Source organism: Notamacropus eugenii, chromosome 5 (assembly GCF_028372415.1).
Source record: "Notamacropus eugenii isolate mMacEug1 chromosome 5, mMacEug1.pri_v2, whole genome shotgun sequence".
Classification (NCBI taxonomy): Eukaryota; Metazoa; Chordata; class Mammalia; order Diprotodontia; family Macropodidae; genus Notamacropus; species Notamacropus eugenii.
In genome coordinates, this window is record NC_092876.1 from 287498899 (window position 1) to 287515372 (window position 16474).

The 16474-nt window shown below is 36.3% G+C and overlaps 1 protein-coding gene across 3 annotated transcripts in view; it reads left to right on the forward strand.

Moving 5' to 3' along the window:
- The window catches only part of ZEB2 (zinc finger E-box binding homeobox 2), a 141694-nt gene that overhangs the window by 121253 nt on the left and 3967 nt on the right, over positions 1 to 16474 (forward strand). For all 3 annotated transcript variants that reach the window (XM_072613171.1, XM_072613170.1, XM_072613173.1), the window contains 3 exons: positions 2315 to 2423; positions 3413 to 5391; positions 6870 to 7050. In XM_072613171.1, coding sequence (XP_072469272.1) covers positions 2315 to 2423; positions 3413 to 5391; positions 6870 to 7050 — 2269 coding nt within the window. The remainder of the gene's footprint in view (positions 1 to 2314; positions 2424 to 3412; positions 5392 to 6869; positions 7051 to 16474) is intronic.

Consider the following 16474-nt stretch of genomic DNA (forward strand, 5'->3'; position numbering starts at 1 on the left):
ATTTTTCACCTACTTTTACTTTGCAATTTTTGCATATGAGATTCCAAAGTCATAGTAAAAGATGAGTGTGTTTCTTTCACCATCTTCCATCAGGTAGATATTTTTACATGCTCCTGGTAGTTTATAAAATCTAATTGAATATTTTGAGGATAATCATAAATGCATGTATATATGATTAAACTATACATATACCTAGCTAGCATAGCTGAAGTAAATAAAAATTATTCCTAGATATGACATACATTTATATACACATACATGTATATATACATATATGTACATATACATACATATATAAGTATTGTGTGTATGTATACACATTAAGATGTTAAAATTGCTCTGGCTCATTTGGTTCATTTTTTGCCTTTGCTCTTTAAAGAAAAAGGCAACTCTATAGCTTGGACAGGTAACTACAACTTGCTTAAATTCATAAAGTGATTCATTGGAACTGCTTTACAATTATCTTTAAATGTTTTAGCAAAATTGCTATTTCTGGCTTCCTAAGGGAATTATATCTGCAAATTGAGTGTATGAAGTGTTAGAGTGGAAACGGAAATGGTGAGCCTTACATCCCAATAAATGGATTGGCATAGATGAAGTCACGTTGTATAGGGGTTTTTTTTTTTTGCCATATTAATAGTTTTTCTTACTGTGATGTATTGAAGAAAACATTTTTATATTTTGTTTTATTTTGTTGGCATCATCTTTTACAAGAAGGAAAATTGGTTAGGGAAATAGATACTAAGTAATGCTGATCATCCTTCAATGCAGAACTTTACCATTTAAGCAGACAGGGGATGTAAATCATCCTAACTGCATCTCATATGGTTTGTTACATGAACTGCTTTTCAAAGTTCAAATATGGAAAAATGTTTGCATGTTTACACTTATGTAACACATATTTTTCCTTTGCTTAATTTCACTAAAATACTAAGGAAAAAACTGCCTAGATATTTATCTATCATAACAGTCTTAAATTTCATATGCAGAAGTGTGATTGTGTTGGCGCATTATGAATGGTAGCTTTGGTGTTGAAAAGTCCCCTCATTTGCTCATGGCATTTACAATTAGTAAATTAAAATGATTGTATCATATTAACAGTGGCACAACTAAAGTTTATAGTAGTCCTCTGAGGGCTGTGGGGGGAGACAAAGCAGCTGTTGCTGTTTGTTTATGCAACTCAGCAACATATGAGCGCTGGTCCCTCAATGGCGCTCGGCGGGCTGGGCTCTGCTTGATCTTTGAAGGTTGCTGCTGTTTGAACAAACCTCCCTGTGTCCCATGTAACACCATCTGTCTCACTAGGAATGTGGGAAGATTCAGCACACCCTAGCAGTTGTCATACCGTTTCTGTGCTGTCTTTTTGCAAAAGGCTTTTGTGTCATTGCTGCTCAGAAAAGGCTGACCTCCTACCTTGAGCATCCAGAGTGGAGAACTGAATTTTTTTTTTTTTTTAAGAATTCAAAGTCACAACACTTTTCTCTCTTGTTCAAAAAAGGTCAGCTGTGTTTGACTATATTTTCACTGCATTTAACTTGGATTTCCAGCAAACTTTTCTTCTGGATTTGTCCCTACTCCTTAGCAAAAAAAGTAAAAGTAAAAATGAACACAAATGAAAAATCAAAACTGTCTGAAATTATTCCTGCTAGCCTGTGTTAAAACTGCTCAAGAAGTTATCACCAAGGATGTTGTCTCTTATATTTTACAGTGAATGAAGTCTGATATGCAACACCTTGATTAAAAAAAAAGTTTACATTTGGAACTAGCATCCTGAAAAGGATGTTTCAATGTTTACTGAATGATGAAGCATGTACGATCAAGTGTTTTTGTATCTTTAAATTTGAAATTGCCATAGGATGATGCTCTCTAAACTTGTAAAGAATTATTGTGATTTTCCATTTTCAAGATGACTTAGAGTTTTCAGGAAAATGGTTCATTTCCCCCTTGTTAGTCTCTGGTGCGTTAGAGTAGGGAATTCCCAAGTTTTTAATTTTGCAGTGAATGTGAAGAACTACAAACATTTGTATAAATGATTTCCTCTCATTTCAGGACAACTTAAAGAGACATTTTGGAGAAGAGAACTCAAAAATAATTCTGAAGCAAATATTAGATACTTGTGCTAAAGCACTTTTTTATTTGTTTCAGTTTACTGCAAACATTATAACTTTTATGGCAATGCTGAAAGACTGGGCAAAGAAATGAATGTGTACACAGACCTTTTGTCCTATCTGAAAAAGAGGTGTCCTTTCTATTCTACCAAAATGTCTTTGTTCCTCCTGCACGTGACTGATATCTGCCTCTGTTCCTTTCCCAGCATCAAATGCTGACCCAGGGAGCAGGTAATCGCAAGTTCAAATGCACAGAGTGTGGCAAGGCCTTCAAATATAAACACCATCTGAAGGAACACCTGCGAATTCACAGTGGTGAGTAGCAGAGGTGCTGGTGCTCTCATTTGCATTCTGTTTAATTAGCTGAGTTTTAAAAGATTGTTTAAAATTTACACAGTTCTGTTTGTAGCTTTTTAGAGCTACTAAGGTATTTCATAAATTATGTGTGCCTGACTCATCCTCATGAGATTTGTCCTACCATTAATAGCACTGTCTTGTGAAAAGATTTGTAATACTAACACTTATTAAAAATTATAAATGCTTTGCTTTGTTCCCAGAGCTCAAAGAAATATGCACGGGTTCCCCCTCCTCTCTTGAACCCTTGATTATATTGAATAATCTTTTGGCCTAAAAACCTTCAGTTTCAAAAGGGGGGGAGGTGGAGGTATTTAATGTGGTTTATCTTTTTATAACTAAGAAAGATATAGGAAAGTTCCACATAATCATATGAATTTAGAATTTTTTTTAGAAAGCTCAGGCAGAGATTTTCTAAATGTTACTTCAATCTTGAGATCTGTGTTTGAGCAAAAAAAGAAGCCTACCACTTAGATTTTCACCCCAGAACAAGTCTGATAGCTCTGCCAAGCATTTTATTACCAAATTGGAAGCTATTCAAAGAACTTGTAGGATTGGTGGAATCAATGGAATCTCTACAAAGTTGATTAAAACCATGGCTCCACTCCCCTTTAAATAGTGTGACATCTTTATTGTGCTATTGACCACACATTAATCTGACACACTGTTAAAATGGGAGGCTGCCGATGGCAAAGGGAGATTCGGGATCTTTCCTGAGAGAATAGATAGCTGTTCACCTTGCACAGCTGACATCTTGAACTATGTCAACTCAGTGTAGAGAAAGCCTACAAAACAGTTATGGTCAAATAACTCTGACTTAAACACTTAGAGCATGGAGTAGCATCATTTTTGCCCTTTTCGCTTAATCACTTGGGTGGCTATCCTGGTAGCTAAATTAGATTGCTACCTATCATAAGATAGTATAATGTTTATTTTAATTATCATTTTAGGTGAAAAACCATATGAGTGTCCCAACTGCAAGAAACGTTTCTCACACTCCGGCTCCTACAGTTCGCACATCAGCAGCAAGAAATGCATTGGTTTAATCTCCGTAAATGGTCGAATGAGAAGCAATATCAAGACGGGTTCTTCTCCTAATTCTGTTTCTTCCTCTCCTACTAATTCAGCCATTTCACAGCTGAGAAACAAACTGGAGAATGGAAAACCACTTAGTATGTCTGAACAAACGGGCTTACTTAAAATTAAAACAGAACCACTAGATTTCAATGACTATAAAGTTCTTATGGCCACACATGGGTTTAGTGGCGCTAGTCCTTTTATGAATGGTGGACTTGGAGCAACCAGCCCATTAGGAGTTCATCCCTCTGCTCAAAGTCCAATGCAGCACTTAGGTGTAGGAATGGAAGCCCCTCTACTTGGGTTTCCTACAATAGGTAGTAATTTAAGTGAGGTACAGAAAGTTCTACAGATTGTGGACAACACGGTTTCCAGGCAAAAAATGGATTGCAAGGCTGAAGAAATCTCAAAGCTAAAGGGTTATCACATGAAAGATCCATGCTCTCAAGCTGAGGAACAAGGAGTCACTTCTCCTAATATTCCACCAGTGGGTCTTCCGGTCGTGAGTCATAATGGTGCCACTAAAAGTATTATTGACTACACTTTAGAGAAAGTTAATGAAGCCAAAGCTTGCCTCCAGAGCTTAACTACTGACTCAAGGAGGCCGCTCAGTACTATTAAGAAGGAGAAGTTGCGTACTTTAATAGACTTGGTCTCAGAAGAAAAAATGATTGAGAACCATAACATATCCACTCCGTTTTCATGCCAGTTCTGTAAAGAAAGTTTTCCTGGTCCCATTCCCTTACACCAGCATGAGCGTTACCTTTGCAAAATGAATGAAGAAATCAAGGCAGTCCTTCAACCTCACGAAAGCATAGTTCCCAACAAATCTGAAATGTTTGTTGATAATAAAGCTCTTCTGTTGTCATCCGTACTTTCTGAGAAAGGAATGACTAGCCCTATCAACCCATACAAGGACCATATGTCTGTACTTAAAGCATATTATGCTATGAATATGGAACCCAACTCTGATGAACTACTGAAAATTTCCATTGCTGTGGGCCTTCCTCAGGAATTTGTGAAGGAATGGTTTGAACAACGAAAAGTGTACCAGTATTCAAATTCCAGGTCACCCTCACTGGAAAGGACCAGTGCCAAGGTGGCGCTGGCTGCCACCAACAACACACCCACTAAAGACTCTTTATCAGCCAGGTCTCCTGTAAAGCCTATGGACTCCATAACATCACCATCTATAGCTGAACTCCATAACAGTGTTACTAATTGTGATACTCCTCTCAGGCTAACCAAACCTACCCACTTTACCAATATTAAACCAGTCGTTGATAAATTGGACCACTCAAGGAGTAATACTCCTTCTCCTTTAAATCTTTCCTCCACATCTTCTAAAAACTCCCATAGTAGTTCTTACACTCCAAACAGTTTCTCCTCTGAGGAGCTTCAGGCTGAGCCTTTGGACTTGTCATTACCAAAACAAATGAAGGAACCCAAGAGTATTATAGCCACAAAGAATAAAACAAAAGCTAGCAGCGTCCATTTAGACCATAACAGTGTTTCTTTATCATCTGATAATTCAGATGAACCTCTAAACTTGACTTTTATCAAGAAGGAGTTTTCCAATTCAAATACCTTGGATAATAAAAGCACTAACCCAGTATTCAGTATGAACCCATTTAGTGCCAAACCTTTATACACGACCCTTCCACCCCAAAGCGCATTTCCCCCTGCCACATTTATGCCGCCAGTGCAGACCAGTATTCCGGGGCTGCGACCATACCCGGGACTAGATCAGATGAGCTTCCTACCACATATGGCCTATACCTACCCAACTGGAGCAGCTACTTTTGCTGACATGCAGCAAAGGAGAAAGTACCAACGGAAACAAGGATTTCAGGTATGGGAAACCTTTGGCTGTGTTTCTGCTAGGAAACGAAGTGCTGAAAACTGTATAGATTATGTTCTCCTAGGAAAAAATCATCTTGGGGAGGGGGGGCTGCGAATCAAATGCTGGTGTATTTTTAGCAGAAATAGAAGGGTTTATTTTAACTTGAACTTGAAAAACTGAGTGGGCTAGAAAAATAAATGGATGTAACACTGGAATAATGTACTATGTAAGCACAGTTGCCAGGAAAAAAAGGAAGGAAGAAAAGAAAAGAAAGAAAAAAAGATAAAAGCACATTTGGAAGAACTTAACATTTATTTTTTGAGGTTTATTTATATTGTATTTGTCAGCCATTAGAATTTTATATTGCTAACAACATTTGGTAGACCTTACGTATATGCCAAAAATCATAGTTCACAGCAGTCACATACCTTTACAGATGTTCACAATATGGAAAATCAGATATATTTGCTCTGTGTGTATGTGTGTATATGTGTGTGTATAACATAGTTTAGTGAAGTGAGTGATTTTGAAGAATAATTTTTAAAATACTTTAAGACATTCCCTTATGTCTTATTAAGTTCCATTAGTAATTTTACTGACTAGTAAATGTTTTACAGTTTCAAATGTAAAAATCAGGTACATTTTAACATCATGGAGAGTAATCCTTGCCTGCACAATAGAAGCACAAACAGCACCACACCTCCATAACAGCTGTTCCAGTATTCCAATTTACAGTACATCTGCCCTCTTTGTAAATGTATTTAAGCCTATTTAATCTTCTCTAATATTAATTAGTGCAGACGTAGTCTAAGAAAACTGAACTGTGTGATAGCAAATGGAAATGTATGTTATCATGCAAGTTTGCACTCCTTAGGATCAAGACAAAATAAATATCAAGAAATTTAATAATTTACTGATCCACATTCATTATTGCTTAATGCTGAAGGCTGTTTTAACATAGATAGAACATTGATAAAAAGTGTTATTAATATTCCCTATTTCAAATTACAAAATTAAATATAAAAATATAGCTTGAGGCCTTTAGTCAGTAGACATACATTTAAATAGATTGCATAATAATAACATTTTGTACCTAAATATGAAATTCAATTAAAATGGTTTTCCACAGCTACAGTTATCTCTAAAGTTACGCCATTGAAAAATAAACAAATTCAGGTCTCAAGTTTTTTTTTTTCTTATAGTTATTTCTTATAAATATTCATTTTTTAACCTATGTAGTTTACTATTTTATCTTGTCAAAAAATAGTGGAATCTGCTTTCCAGGACAGAAGTGCTTCCTATATTGTTCACACCTGAGATGTAATAGAATGATGTAAAGTTTGAAGTATGTCATTTAAAATAAAATAACCTAGATCAATCTGTAAGCATTGTCTTTGAGAAATTGCAAATGTCACGTTGTAAGGGTCCAGAATGTTGTGGGCAAAAGAAATAGAATGTGTTAGATAAACTATTTGATTCCATCATAGGGAGAATTGCTTGATGGAACACAAGACTACATGTCAGGCCTCGATGACATGACAGATTCTGACTCCTGTCTGTCCCGAAAGAAAATCAAGAAGACAGAGAGTGGCATGTATGCATGTGACTTATGTGACAAGACATTCCAGAAAAGCAGTTCCCTTCTGCGACATAAATATGAACACACAGGTATGAATGACTTTAACTAGCTAGTTAGAGCTTCACTGCATGCTGTACATTTCATAATATTTAATGAGTACACTTGTGCGACATAAGATGTAACATATGCTGATACTTTCAACAAGGAAGAAATAATGCTTTTGCCTAGCTCAGTTGGACTTTTTTTTCTTTGCCTGTTTATTGGATCGTGTGCGTAATTATGAATGCATTTGTCTTTACCTCTTTTGACTTCTCTGTAAGCTGAATTCACAAATTATGTCAGAAAATAGCTTAGTGGGTAGTGCTGTGAGAGGCTATGGCAATCAGAAGATCAGGTATCAGATGCATCTTGGTATTCTTAGACTGTGACTATAATCTATTAAAACATCTGCTTGAAAATAAGAGTCAGTGAACCAGTTGTCTGTTTCATCAATACAACCCCAAACAACCAGCTATTGCTGCTTCTGTTTGCCAAATGTTTGGGTAGTGTTTAAGCACAGCTATAGAAAGGTTCCACGGATGACCGGAAACTAAGGTAACCATGCTAGTACCATCCACAAATCCTGCAAGAGGAAGGGGAAAGGGATGCATAATGTGTACATGAGGTTGTATTCTAAAGGAGATAATGAAATTATCTTTGGATGAGAAACTAAGATAAAAATCCTTAAAATGTATTACTTCATCCCTAATTCATGCACTCCTAACTTTGGGAAATGGTACAAAATAAGGAAGAACTTGCTAACAATTGGAGCTATCCAAAAGTGGAGTGGGCTGCCTCAGGAGGTGGTGTGTTTCCTCTCATTGGAGGTCTTCAAGCCAAGGCTGGATGACCACTTGTCGGGTATGTTGGAAAGGGAATTCTTGTTCGGGTATGGGTTGGACAAATGGCCCCTGACATCCCTTCCAACTCTCAAGTTTTGTGATTCTCTAATTCTGAAAAATGCCCACAAAACAGTATATCCTTATGGGCACAGGCCAAATTTAAGGGTGAGGTTCTAATGACTTTTAATGTGGGAAGACAATTTGTTCACCACATCCACTGGTCTTTTTTGCATTGGTGATCCTGTGCTTTTCCAGGTTGAACCAGATGAAAGGAGGAATTGACTGGATCAGGATTTGACTAGGGTGGAATGTATGAATAGCTGTAGTGAGTGGTTAGCAGTAGAATCCTAGATTGTTAGAGCTAGAAGGAAACTTAGGTATCATCTTGCTAAATCTTATTTTCTACCCAAAGTCCAAAAAGGTCTATAATATAATGGGAAAAGAACTGGAGTTGGAGTCAGGAGAGACATGGGTTCAAATCCCACTTCCCATCCAATCCAATCCGATAAACTTTTATTAAACATCCTCTATATGCAAAGCCCTGCCATAGGTGTTGGGAACACTGGGATAAAAGAAAAAAATAATCCCTTCATTTTAAGGGAAATACTTTTTCCTAGGGGGAAAGGAAGTGGTCTACAACATTCTATGTGCTTGGCAACCTCTCTGTGGCACAGTTTCCTTATTTGTCAAATAAGAATAATAATATTGAGTATACTGACCTATCAAGTTAGTTGTGAGGATCAAATGATAAAGTCCTTTTCAAACCTTGAAGCACTATGTAAATGTTTGCTTTAACTAATAAATATTTTTATAATGCTTCAAGTCTGTATAGAACTTTAAAGTTTACAAGGTGCTCATCTCACAATGACCCTGTAAAGTAGGTATGGGAGACTATTATCCTCTTTTGACAAATGAGAAAACTGAGTCCCAGAAAGATAAAGTCACACATTTGATAATAACTAGGGTTCCAGTTCTTCTGACTTGGAGTTGAGGGTTCTTTCCATTACTTCACACTTGAGATCATACAACTGGTTAATGTAGTCAGAATTAGAGTTCATCTCCTGATTCCCAATTAAGTGTTGCTATCACTACTCCATGCCACCATTGAGATAAGTATGCTTTTCCTCCTTTTTTAGGAGTCTAGATCAGAATAGAACCTTAGAGCTAGATGTGGGTCTGTAGCCCAAACCTTTATTTGGTAGATTGGTAAAGTGAAACATAGTAAAGTTAAGTGGCTCATATCACAGCTAAAGCTGGCAGAGCTGGAAGTCAATTCAATTCAATAAATGCCTATCAAGGCTTCATGATAGGTGTTGAGAATACAAACATATAAACATATAATGAAAAGCTGTCCCTATCTTCCAGAAGTTGACCTGCTAGTGAGTTGGGCATTGGGGGAGGGAGTTGCCACTTATATAAAAGTAAAAAACTAGGAGGATTGGGGAAGGAAGACTTCAGGAAGAGTGTGGCACCAAAAGTAAGTGAACATTGATGAAAAAAAAAGCACTGATTCTAAAAAGGAGAGATGATAAGGAGAGAATATATTTTTCATGGTAGATGCCTTTCATGAATTTAACAGAGAGGAAGATGGAGCTGTGAGTTTGAGCCTACCTAGTAGTTTGGACTGGAAGGAAAACTATGGAATCCTGATTTTTAATGCAGCATTTTTCAACTTGACCAAACTATTATTTTTTTCTGTATCCTGAACTCGAATTGAATGGATGGAGAATTTTATGAGTAAATAGAGCAAAGGGCCCATCAACCAAACGAGACAGAGAGAAAGAGAGAGAATAATAACATTTTGATTTTCAATAAAGGGTCTAGATTTGGGTCTTCTAAGCAAAGTATTAGAATTCTTTGAAGGAAAAGTAAGGCTATGGAATAAGAGAAAGTGGAAAGGTTATTAACGACAAATTAATTTAAGTTCATAACCAGAAAATATATTGTACTTAAAACTTTCCCCATCCTTGCACCTTATTCATAGATATTTTTGTCAGTACTTAGGATAATTATAGATACTACAAATACTGGCCCTTTTATGTTAGAAAATTAAACTAACTAATATTTTAAGCATGTTCAGTGAAAAATCTGTCTCATATCTCACAATTTAAACCCCACTGTTTAACAGAAGCAGTAGCAAAGGTACTTTTCTGTATCTGAATGATTTTAACACAACCATGTACAAACATTACCTTTCACAGCACAGCTTCTGTAAAGGTCTTATCTTAGACCTGCCCTCCATACATAGGAAGATAGAGCTGACTTTGACAAGACATTGGCTCTAAGGTCAATAGCCTTAATGCGATTAAAAGGCGAAAAAGTTGACAAGCAGAAGGATCACTGATTGAATTTTTTTTCAAAATAAACTGCATTTAAACAAAACAAAAATAAAATATTTTTCTCTTTTAAGATGTGAGATCTGAAGCCTTGAAGTATACTTCCTACCAACAGGATAATAACCATCATGTCACTTCTCTGAATTAGTGTGCAATAATCCTGCTGTTACTTTTTCACCTTGTTAGCTTGTCAACTTCTTGGTATCTTGACCCAACATATGACAAATTTTCTTTATTTCTGAGCCTTGGTTTCCACCAAAATAAAGATCTTTATGCATTTTTCTATCACCAAGAAATATATAGAAATTTAGCCAATTATCCTTTTCTAATTGAATATCTAGGTTTTGTATTTTTTAATAAATGACTAATAGTAATATTTGTATGCTTTATCAATAAGAATCTCAAAAAATTATGAATGGGAACTAAGTCTCTAGGTTGCTAGGGCTGCTAACAATAAAGCTGATAAAGTAAATATTCAGATAGGTACTAATTCCAAATTTGTCATTGATAATGATGCATTGACTGAATTCATAGTTTAACATTAAGAATGTTTTCTTTTAAAAAAGGAGAAGCAGGAAATTATGATACATACATCCTTGGAATTCTATATACTTTTATCTTTGACCTGTTAAATTTGTTTTCCTAGAAGACTCAATCCTATTGTTTGCCTACATGGCTATAGTCATTCCATGACTAAAGTTAACCAAAATGTGTTCAGAGATGCCCACTGCTGCTTTGGTTCACAATTAGTTTTCAATATTGCTGATGTTGTGTGGCTATGGTAGCTAGGAAGTCTGACTGAGCTCATTTTATGATATACTAAAAGAGTGTCTGAGGTATTTAGTTGGTCTTTAGGACAAGCTGCTTTGGTAAATTTATATTTTAAAGTTCATTTGTTGAAAGCTAATCTACTATTACCTTTTGTCCCCAGCTGTCTCTCTCTCTCTACTTAATCCTTGCTCACAGCAAACTTATTTTGACCATCATTAAGAGAGCAATATAATCTTTAATTTTTGAAATCTATGATTTCTTAGTTTCCTTTTCTGAGAGAAAAAAAGTCTTCTTAAGGATTGACTTTTGCAGCATTCTGGCACCATAAATGTTAATGATCACAAAGAAAGCTTGTGAATTCCATGTATAGCTTGCTTTAAAATACTAATTTGAAAATTCCTTTGATCATACACTATTGGGACTCATGTATCTACTCCATTAACATCCTTAGGTCTTCTTTATCCAAAATGAGCTGAAAGCCTAGGGGTTAAGTCAATCACTAGTCAAATTCTTTCTTAGGTTACACACTACTGTTTTTATATCCTAAACCTTCTACCATATGATTCATTTCAAACTTCTAGCTTCCAGGTGAATCATCAAGCTAGGGATTAAAGAAAAACTAAGGCTCAAAAGGCCTTCAGCTTTAAGAAATTTGGATGTTTCTCTGAAGCTCATTCCTATACAAATGTATTTCTAGGAGCTATTGATTTCAATCACAAGAACAAAAGATGAATATATAAGCCACTATCTCTTTAAGCTAGACTAGAAGGTATACCAATTGGTGAAATTTCTTTTTGTGTGACAGGAGTCAAACAATTTTTTCCATTAATATTGTCTTTTGCTTGGTATGTATATTAATATAAGTTACTGTTCACGTTTATATTGTGGTTTAAGGTTCACAAATCTTTTTTTTTTGCACAACAGCCCACTGAGATAGGAAAATTGTTATCCCCATTTTGTAGATAATGAAACTGAAGCTCAGAGAGTTTGTAACTTACTCAGAGTTATGTTCTAAGTAAGTCCAAGCCAAGACTGCCCACTCCATGTCCTTACTTCCAGATTTCCTTGTGATCTCTCCCTTTTTTCTAGAACTTTTGTGTTTCTCTTTCTCTCCTCTCTCTCCCTCTCTCTTTGTCTCTTCTCTGTCTGTCTCTGTCTCTGTCTATCTCTGTCTCTTTCTCGGTCTTTTTCTCTCTCTGTCTCTTTCTGTGTCTCCTCTCTGTGTCTCTTCAATTTTTTCCCTTTTTCCCTCCTTTTATTACAGTATCTCTTTCCAAGTATCCAAATGACTTGGAAGAATAAAAGTTTTGTTCCTCAATTCATAGATTCTTAGAACTAGAAGAGACATTATCTAGACCAAACTCCCTCATTTTGCAGGTGAGGAAACTGAGGCCCAGAGAAGTTAAATGACTTGCTCAAGTTCACATGGTGAGTTAATGACAGAGTTGGTGCTAAAAATCAGGACTCCAAGTTCACAATCCACTTTTCTTTCCATTACATCATCCATCTTAAAAGTGACTCATTTAGAACTTAGATCTTCTAATTTCATTGAAAAGAAAATGCATTATATTTTAAGATAAATTTCATATACTGCCTTCAGATCATGAAGTCATATTAATGTTTTCATGCTATAAAGTATTCTTTATTGGTAACAGTATGCTCTGGAAAGTAATCTCCAGCCACAGAATATTTTATGGGCTCTAATTTAATTAAGCTCCCTATGCTACTCTTAAAGACCCCAAATCCTGCGTTCCTAGTAACATTATCCCTCAGGAAGGGAGAATCATTCCATAGGTCATCCATTTTGTAGTTTTTCTCATGAAAAGCAGATTCAGAAAGCAACCCTGAAGTACAAATGTTCTCAGTGTTCTTAATCAATTTGATTAAGACCATCAACTCATTTCAAGTGAGAACAAAAGACGACCCCTTAACCTAGAGACATTCTGAAATAGAACTAGACTCAGGTATAGAATCCATGTCTTTTAGTTACATGAGATAACCTTGTTCTACATTTACCCATTAAAAGAAGTTGGGGAGGCATTTTTTTAAAATGTCTGTTCTTGGGAATTTATCCTGAAATTTGTCTCTATTTTTTCAAGTTAAATCATACAACATTTTGGTCCACAGTAGACAGTCATTATTACTCTAAATTTTATTCAAAATAATGAGAACAACCTAGCTAACTACACACAGCAGCATGGCCAGCAAGGTGCTAGAAGTATTGTTTATTCTAATTGAATTGATTGGTTTCACTAGAACTTAGAAGAGTTCATCTATTCAGTTCATTTCTACAAACATTTACTAAATATCACTGTATGTAGATGGATACAGACATAGGGTATTGTACAAGTTACTGGGAATGCACAGATAAAATGAGACACAGCTTTCGAGAGCCAGCATGGCATGGTGGTCTAATAGAGAGGTAACCTCAAAGCCAGGAAGATCTGGACTCACATCTTGACTCTGACACCCATTTGTTGTGTAACCCTCGACAAGTCACTTAGCTTCAATGTTTTAGACATCTCTTTAAAATTATAAGGTACAGAGAAGGTGCCAACATGCTTTGGTAGAGAAAGTCCCCTCACCTAAGAGTTCCTTATACCAATAAAATCCCCAGTCCAGTCTTTATCCCTATCTTGCTCATAGTCATATTAAGGGGGAGGGGGAAGGGCAAGAAGAGAGGAAGAGAGAAGAGAGGAGAGGAGAAGAGAGGGAGGAGAGGAGAGAAGAGAAGGGGAGCGGAGGGGAGGAGAGAGGGAGAAAGATAAGATACCACAATAAATGGTAGAATTGTATAGGTACAAAAAAGAACTTCAACAAAATTTTATCTGAAATAGTATCAGAAAGAAAGCTATATTTCAACTGAGGAGGGAGGGGTCAGGGTGAGGGAAGCATTCATGACAGTGATGGCAATTGAATTGAATTTGAAGGAAGGGAGCAGTTTCAGTAGGAAGAGATTGGGGGGAAGTCCATTCAGGGCATAGGGAACAGTATAAGTAAAGGCATATGGAAGAGAGAGCATAGAACAAGGACGTGTAACATATGATGCAGGGAATTCCAATTCAGCTGCAATGTAGTATATACAAATGGGAGAAGTACAAGTTAAAGCCAGAGTCAAATAGTGGAGTCAATTAGTCATTCCTCAAACATTTCCTAAGCACTTATAAGTGTCCAACTAAGTGTGTTCATCACTGGGGATCCAGAGAAAAGCATATTTTGTAAAAAGAAAGAAAGAAAGAAAGAAAGAAAGAAAGAAAGAAAGAAAGAAAGAAAGAAAGAAAGAAAGAAAGAAAGAAAGAAAGAAAGAAAGAAAGAAAGAAAGAAGGGAGGGAGGGAGGGAGGGAGGGAGGAAGGAAGGAAGGAAGGAAGGAGAGAGAGAGAAAGAAAGAAAGAAAGAAAGAAAGAAAGAAAGAAAAAAAAAGAAGAAGGAAGGAACAAAAGAAAGAAAGAAGAGAAGGAAGGAAAGAAGGAAGGAAGGAAAGAAGGAAGGGAGGAAGGAAGAAAAGAAAGAAGAGAAGGAAGGAAGGAAGAAAGAAAGAAGAGAAGGAATAAAGAAAGAAAGAAAGAAAGAAAGAAAGAAAGAAAGAAAGAAGGAAAGAAAGAAAGAAAGAAAGAAGGAAAGAAAGAAAGAAAGAAAGAAAGAAAGAAAGAAAGAAAGAAAGAAAGAAAGAAAGAAAGAAAGAAGGGAGGGAGGGAGGAAGGAAGGAAGGAAGGAAGGAGAGAGAGAGAAAGAAAGAAAGAAAGAAAGAAAGAAAGAGAAAGAAAGAAAGAAAAAAAAGAAGAAGGAAGGAACAAAAGAAAGAAAGAAGAGAAGGAAGGAAAGAAGGAAGGAAGGAAAGAAGGAAGGGAGGAAGGAAGAAAAGAAAGAAGAGAAGGAAGGAAGGAAGAAAGAAAGAAGAGAAGGAATAAAGAAAGAAAGAAAGAAAGAAAGAAAGAAAGAAAGAAAGAAAGAAAGAAAGAAAGAAAGGAAGAAAGAATGAAAGAAAGAGAAAAGAAACTCTTCCCTTAAGTAGTATACATTCTTGAATAAAGGAATAAATATGCCAAGAAGAGTGCGCAAAGATTACTTGAACGACAGTGTTTAGGATTGGGGTGGGCAGGGATGGTGTGGCGTTGCGGTCCCATCATTTCAGCCATATGTTTGTGACCCCTTTGGAGATTTACTTGACAAAGATAATGAAGTGGTTTGCCATTTCCTTCTCCAGCTCATTTTACAATGGAAACTCAGGAGAACAGGGTTAAGTGACTTGCCCAGGGTCACATTGCTATTAAGTGTCTCTGGCCAGATTTGAACTCAGGAAAATGAGTCTTCCTTATTCCAGGCCTGGCACTCTATCCACCATGCCACCTAGCTGTCCATATAGTTTGGTGACAGGAAGACTTTTATAAAAATTTTAAAAAGAGGTACTAAGGGTCTGACTCAGTTTGGTGGCAGTATAAGTAGAGATCAAAGAAGAGAAAAATAAGATCAGCAGGCCTTGGGAATTGATTGGATGTAAGAAATAGGAGTCAAAATGACTGATTTGGGTCATGTGACCCAATGTGAGTGACAGATGACAGTGTAATCAAAGGACCTTCAAAGTCATTCTGTTCTACTCCTGGACTTTATAAATGAGAGAACCAAATAAGTTAAATGATTTGGTCAAAATTACAACATTTTTTGTGACAAATAAGTGACAAAATCAGCATTTATATCTTAGTCGGCTAACTTCAAATCCAATGTGCTGAAGATGTTAAATTCAATTTGGAGCATGTTGAACTTAAGGTACAATGAAATGACATTATCCAGTTGACAGTGGTGGAATACAGGACTGAAGCTCAGAGGGAAAGCTGGAACTTAATAAACGTGATATAGTGGTAGCGTCACCACTATGTGGTGATCATGGAATCCATCAAAATGGAGAAAATTGCAAAAGAGAATGTGTACAAAGAGATGAGAAGAGGACCAAGTATAAACCTTTGGGGAATACCTAACCTTTAAGGATGAATCAGCAAAGGAGATGAGGTGTGGGGATATCTATGACAAAGTCAAAGCAAAGAAAGCAAGGTAGAGTTTGTGAAGGGCTGCAGATAGGTCAAGGAGGAAAGTGACTGAAACAATCCCATTAGACTGATATATTTAAAAAATCATTAGTGTTAGAGAGAACAGTTTCAGTTGAGTAGTAGGTATGGAAGCAGGGCTGCTACCATTCATGCTTGTACTGTCTTATGGTAGCAAAAGGATATAATTCATAATCCCGTCAATACTGCCTTTGACTCAGTTGTTTTCTCCCACATATTTTGATCCTAGTTTATGTCACTTCCTATAAAATGTAAAGTTCTACATTTGTAGACAGAAAGATATAGGTTCAAATTCTACCTATGACATTTATTACCTGTACCACAGGTACAGGGACCACAGACAAGTCACTCATCCTCTCTGAGCCTCACTCCTTAAGATACACACACACACACATACACACACACACACACACACACACACAGCTTTAACTAATTGATGTAGGAAATTAATACTACATTTAATT